Source organism: Beta vulgaris, chromosome 2 (genome assembly GCF_026745355.1).
Source record: "Beta vulgaris subsp. vulgaris cultivar EL10 chromosome 2, EL10.2, whole genome shotgun sequence".
Classification (NCBI taxonomy): Eukaryota; Viridiplantae; Streptophyta; class Magnoliopsida; order Caryophyllales; family Amaranthaceae; genus Beta; species Beta vulgaris.
In genome coordinates, this window is record NC_079203.1 from 11,887,942 (window position 1) to 11,894,370 (window position 6,429).

Here is a 6,429-nt window from a genome sequence, read left to right on the forward strand (position 1 = left end):
ATAAAAAAGAGAACTGGATTCAAGTGAACAACATTGAACTGAACTGAAATTAACTGCATTGAAAAATTGTGTTAAACTCAAATGTACTGCAGTCAACTAAAAATTGTATTAAACTGAAATGAAGCAAACTGAATTGCTTTTGACTCGAAACACGATGAAAAAATTAAAATTGGTCGCATATTTCATAACCAATTCTAATTTTAGCCCTAACTTTTTTGTTTTCGAACAAAAAATAATTGTTCGAACTGAATAAGCAGGTAAATAATGAACAGTTTCAACTGCAACTGTATGGGTCAAACCAGAAGACAAATTTAACTGAGCTTAATTAACATGAAAACTAAATAAATTGTAGCCAATTAAATCTGAAACTGAAATTTTTTTAAACTGAATTAATTTAGTTGGAAAATATGAACTGAAGTCAGCTGAACAGAAGTCAAATGAACAGTTTGGTTCGAGCAGAACTGAACCAATTAATTGAACTGACAACCCTTATTCTAACCATCAAGTGGAACAAGACTTTGAATGCAGGTACTCACTCCATAGTAATCTGGCACACTTAAAAGTTCAACACTCCTCACTTTCCTCTCCCTTAAATTATACAAGAAAACATTCGAATCCTTGTCTTGCCTGAGCAATATCTCGTCGCCATTTTTGAAATAAGCTATTGGGGCGAGTTTCAGTGATCGGGTAACATCAAAATCCTCAACATGAAATAATTTAACCCACGATTCTTTAAAGCCATAATTTTTCATAATCCATACATCAATATCACCTGAATCCCTCCTACTATTATTAGTCAATAAGCACAAACACCCACCTATTACCCCTAGATCAACAACATCAAGTTTTTTGTCATCACCATCACATATCAACCAATTCATTTTATTTTCCCTGTTTATACCACTATTTTCGAAACAATTAGGCATGGAAACCTCACCCCACTTCTCATTAGAAACGTCGAAGCTCGAAATTCGATGTTCATTCATGGAAGTACACCAAAACATCCAATGAAGCAAATGATTATTCACAAGTGCTCCATTTCTAGAAGCTAAAGTAACATGATTAGTGACTTTCTCCTCAAGAAACTTCCAAGAATCCGATCTCAAACTATACACCATAACTTCTCTAACATTAGAAATGGACCCATAAGCATATTCATATACAAAATTAACAATCCTCACAATTTTATAATCATCCCTTATAAAATCATATCCAAACCCATAATTTATATGCAAATAATTTTTGGGTATCTTTAACTTTGGGATTACTTTATACTGAAACGTAGATGGATTGACCAAACAAACATCAGGATTTTGAGTTTTACTATTGAGTTTGCAAAGAAGCAAACCATTGCAAGAGCCAGCAATACCTGAGAAAGATAAATCTTCATTGAAGAAGCTAAGTTTCATAGCAGGAGATTGAATAGAGTTGAAGAAAACGGCGTAAAGAGATTGTTTATGATTAGTGGAGAAGATTAGGAGTTGATTAGAGGAGGATAGAGAATTAAGACGAAGATGATATTTGATGAAATCTGAGCTGCTGATTATGGAAAACCATAATTTGCAAACAGTTTTGAAACGAACAAGACATTTTATGGGTAAATGTGAAAATATGAGGAAGATTATGTCGATGTGTAAGGTACTCATTAATGAGATATCTCTCGTAAATTCCTCCATGGATGAGTGAATGTGAAAGTATGTAAGGACTAAGGAGGGTTTTATGCAAGTAGGTTTTTTTATTTCTTTTTTGGGAAGTGGTTTCTTTTTTTGGTTAGTTATTCTCACTAATAATTGGACGCATGTTCTGTTATGCGTAGTCACGCACTGCATGCACAGTAAACTAACAATATACTTTATCCGTTTTATAATACTCGCTACACTTTTCATTGTGGGAAGTTTCACATTACTTGATAACTTCCTTTTTAGGCAATAAACTCTCTCTTTTTCTCTCCTTCTCTCCTCTCACATAGACCCTTCTTTTTAGTTTTTACTCTCTCTTCTCCAAAAATTGCTTAAGAATCCGTAAATTAGAACCGTAGCGAGTAATATGAAGATGAAGAAATAGTAAAGTTTGACACACTATTGCGAAACAATAAATAATTACGAGATACGAATATGCTGCTATGCTAATATAATTATGTATACTATTAGCTGTAATGTCCATGTGCAGAACAATACTCGTCATTATTATTTTATTACATTATATATTAAAGTAAAAATAAAGGAGTACATACTTCTATATCTCATCCTGATCGTAAATATTTTTTTTCTTTTACATTAGAAAACCCTGATAGTAAATCAATGTATAAAAACAAATTTATCTTTTTATAGTCTATTTTATTACATTATATTTTAAAGTAAAAATAAAGGAACCCATGTTTGACTCGTCATTATTATTTTTTCCAGCCTAACTTTTTATATTTTAGCTTTTCTTTATATATATAAATGTTTATTTAACATTGATACCGTATCTTCAAAGATATGATATATGTTAATTTTCGAAGGAAAGATTCACGAAGATTGTACAACTTCTAAATTGATACATTTTTTATCGTTCTTCTTTTAGTGCTGACACCGTCATACAGTCATAATACTAAACAAATATTTGTTGTTTAATACTATTTTGAGTATGGTCAGGCAATAAACTAGGGTAGTACTCCCTACATTTTCTAATTAGATTTTCCCTCTTTCCGTTTAAGTGCGTTTTCAAAAGATCTTCCCTCTTTTACTTTATTTATTGTCTGGAATTTTTTTTCCCTTTTTACCCTCTCATGTCTCTACCATATGGTCCACCATTATATTATTAATTCAATTTACTGTCTTTCTCTCCCCTACTTTAACCCCTTTTTATTTGTTTACTTATCTTAACCCCCATTATCTCTCTTACTTTACCTACCGCACCCTACACAAATGGATCCTCCTTGGTATATGTAGGAACAGTAACAAGGAAAATCTTTAGGAAACGGATGTAGTATATAACACGTTCTTAGATTTATTTGGATGTAAATTCTCAACATATCAACTAATTTTTATAACTATTATCAGTAGATAATTAAAGGATAAATTTATGAGAAACTACATTATGAAAATATTTTTTTGTTGACAAACTATGCTATAAAAAAAAATCTATAACTAGCTACCTTTTGTTGTAGAAAACTACTTTTGGCCGGGTTTTGGCCTTGACCACCATTTCGGGCTTTGACCTTTCATTTTTTTCTGCTTATTATTCTTCCGTTTCCACCAAATCGCCAAAATATTCAGGGAAAATTGGTATAAAGATGCGGTGGTTTGCCATAGTTCGAAAAAAAAAACAAGTAAAAACACAAACGGAATAGACAAGCTGACAAGCTCAACGTCGGAATAAGGTGCTCAATGGTCGGAAGCTCATCAAAGGTAGTTTCTTGTAACATTTTTGTTTTAAAAGGTAGTTTCTTACACATTTTTCTTGTAAGGTAGTTTTTTGCAAAAATGAGTTTTTATAAGGTAATTTTTGACAAATAGTTCTAACTAGCTAGAGATAGCAATATATGATCAAAGTTATACATGGACAAGTATGCATTGGTCAAACTATTGCATTTATTTAGGAACAAATGAAGTATTCATTCATTGGACAAGATTGTTATTTCATCTATTCACACGGTCGTAGGTTTGAGTCTTTAAAATGTTCGTCGATTTTTATTCATTATATGACCTTAATGTGGTATGAGAGTTTACTAAAATAGGAGGGTATGTACGTAACACGTAAGGGTGTTTAAGAAAACCTGACTCACAAATACCGACCTAATTTTTGCACAAAAATTTTGGGTAATTAATTTGTTCTTTTTTCATGTTTAGAGAGTCGAGTATCCGTCCCGAAAAAGGGCATAAGTTGGGTCAGGTCATTAGCCGAGCTCTTATACAATATAAACAGGTTCTCCAAAACCTGGTATTTTTGTTTATGCATCCTTTTCCTTCTTGATATGATTCTCTAACCTCTATATTATGATACTCTCAACAATGCAGTAAGTTTTGTAACACTAACTAGTTTTAAAGCTTGAATTATGCTTAGGAAAATTATGAATTTATTAATATTCTACTTTATATATTAATTATAACACCAAACATTACTTGGTTTAATGGTTAAAACTTTAGTATATAATCTTGAAGTCATGATCAAATCTTATACCATACGACATACATTTTCTAATTTTTTTATTATATAAAGTTAGTCTTGTGTGGACCTGGTCCACACTAATATTATTGCGGACCAAAGACATTTATATGACTTTTTTTTTGATAATTTGGTTTTGTTTTCATTGATTAAAAAGGAGAGACAGGGCCATAGCCACGTCCTATTACAATGAGCATTCACGTTTGGTTGCCCATCCTACATTAAGATAACTAATACAGAAGATACGTAACTAGCATTATGAATGACGAATCACTGAAAGGAGGTGTAGCTTCAGCACCATGCCAATAATTCATCTAGTCCGCTTAAACCTTGTTTAGCTAGGGTATCCGCGACCATATTTGACTCTCTCCCTTTGTAAATGATTGAGATATTTAGCCACGAGGTCCAGGCGTTTCTGATGAAGTTTAGGGGAAAACCAAGATTCCAAGGCCCTCCTGAATTTTTGGTACACCACTGGACTGCATTATTTCGAATCGGACTCAATGATGATGTTCTTGTTTTTGGAACGTTCGCAGGACATGGTGATTTTTATGGACCTCAAAATAGCAAAGACTTCTGCCGAATTGATTTCCAAACAAGGTATTGGACTAGAGAAAATACACACGAAGTGCCCAAAGTCATCTCTAAGAACCCCTCCTACAGCTGCGCGGGATAGTGTAGGGTCGAATGAGGCGTCGACGTTCCACTCGAAGTGATTTAACGGTGGTGGGATCCATACACTGGGTGTAGCATTCCCAATTTTCAGAGTTTTGGGAGATGTACAAAAGTTCTGAAGGCATTGAGGATTTCTACTAATTTCTTCACATGAGTAGGGAAAGGGGTCACCCCAACCCCTAATCCACCATCCAAGTCGTAAGAGAATCATGTCACACATTTTCTCGATGGAGCAGACAACTTCCTTGAATATTTTTGTGTTTCTTTGCTTTCGAAGTGACCAAATGATGATGTAAAATACAGCCCACCAAAACTTTTTGAAGAAGGGATCCCGTCCATGAATTGCCCATTAATTTAGGATGTCCTTTAAAGAGGAGGGAGGAGCCTATGAAACATCCCATAGGCTCATCCACCAGCACCAAACTCTCCACGCGAAGTTACAATGAAGCAGAAGGTGATTCACGCTTTCTGAATTTTCATTATATAAGGGGCATAGATCTTGAGAGGAAGGAATTATATGAAGCTTGGCCAACTTTGCCCTAGTGTTGATTTTGCCATGGCAGGCCAACCACGCAAAGAATTCGATCCTCGAGGGAACTTGACCCTTCCAGATTTTTCCAATAACAGCATCATGTTGAGTCGATTGATCGACTTTTGCTAATTCATCCACAAAGGATTTAACCGAAAACGTACATGATTTTGAGGGTGACCATATTACTTGACTTTCATCATCTACAGATATACAGACGTCATTTAGGAGAGACTGAAGGTGATTTCTTTCAGCAATGTCACGAACCCTAAGTTCTCGAGTCAAAGATAAATCCAATAACCAAGAGTGACCGCCCCAAAAGCCCATTGAGTTCACTGATGCTTGTTGATGGCAGATGATTGAATAAAGTCTCGAAAAAAAGACCTTAATGGGGAGTCAGTTAGCCATGTGTCAATCCAGAATAATGCTTTTAACCCATTTCCGACTTTTTTCCTTGGCCCCTTAATAGCCAAAGTCTTTGTATAGGGGTTTTTGAGTAACGAAGCGCATATTAGTTTTCATGGGCCTCCATTGATTGGTATTTCCAGACCAGAGGGCGACAAATACTAAGGGTACTTGTATATACATTTGATTACCTTGCACCATAGTGATTCATGCTCCGAAAAAAGTCTCCAGGCCCATTTGTATAGTAGGGCTGGGTTCCTGTGGAGGAGGTTGCCTATGGATAGACCGCCCAAATATCTAGGAAGTTGCATAGTATTCCAGTTGATCGGGTCCATTGTTTGTTTTTCTGAGTTTTTGCACTAAAGAAATTGACGTTGAATTCCGATGATTCGTATGATTATACTTTGCGGGATTGGAAACAAGGAAATGAAATAAAGTGGTAGATTGGAGAGGGACGACTTTATGAGGGTGAGTTTGCCTCCAATTGACATGAGTTTACCATGTCATATAGACAGTTTTTCATATGATGAATGATTGGTTCCCAGAAACATAGGCGGGAGGAGTTCCCACCTATTGGCAAACCAAGGTAAGTGAAGGGGTTCGAACCCTTCTTGCAGAATAAAATTCAGTAAAAATTCAAACCCATTATAAAACTTTTGTGGAAATTTACT

General features: G+C 34.8%; 1 protein-coding gene across 1 annotated transcript; it reads right to left on the reverse strand.

Annotated features, from left to right (window-relative positions):
• Positions 1-225: 225 nt before the first annotated feature.
• LOC104906240 (F-box protein CPR1-like) lies at positions 226-2,212 on the reverse strand. The gene has a single exon (XM_010694973.3). It carries the CDS (start codon positions 1,884-1,886, stop codon positions 495-497), a length of 1,392 nt encoding a protein of 463 aa, XP_010693275.2. The 5' UTR covers positions 1,887-2,212; the 3' UTR covers positions 226-494.
• Between the last annotated feature and the right edge of the window lie 4,217 nt (positions 2,213-6,429).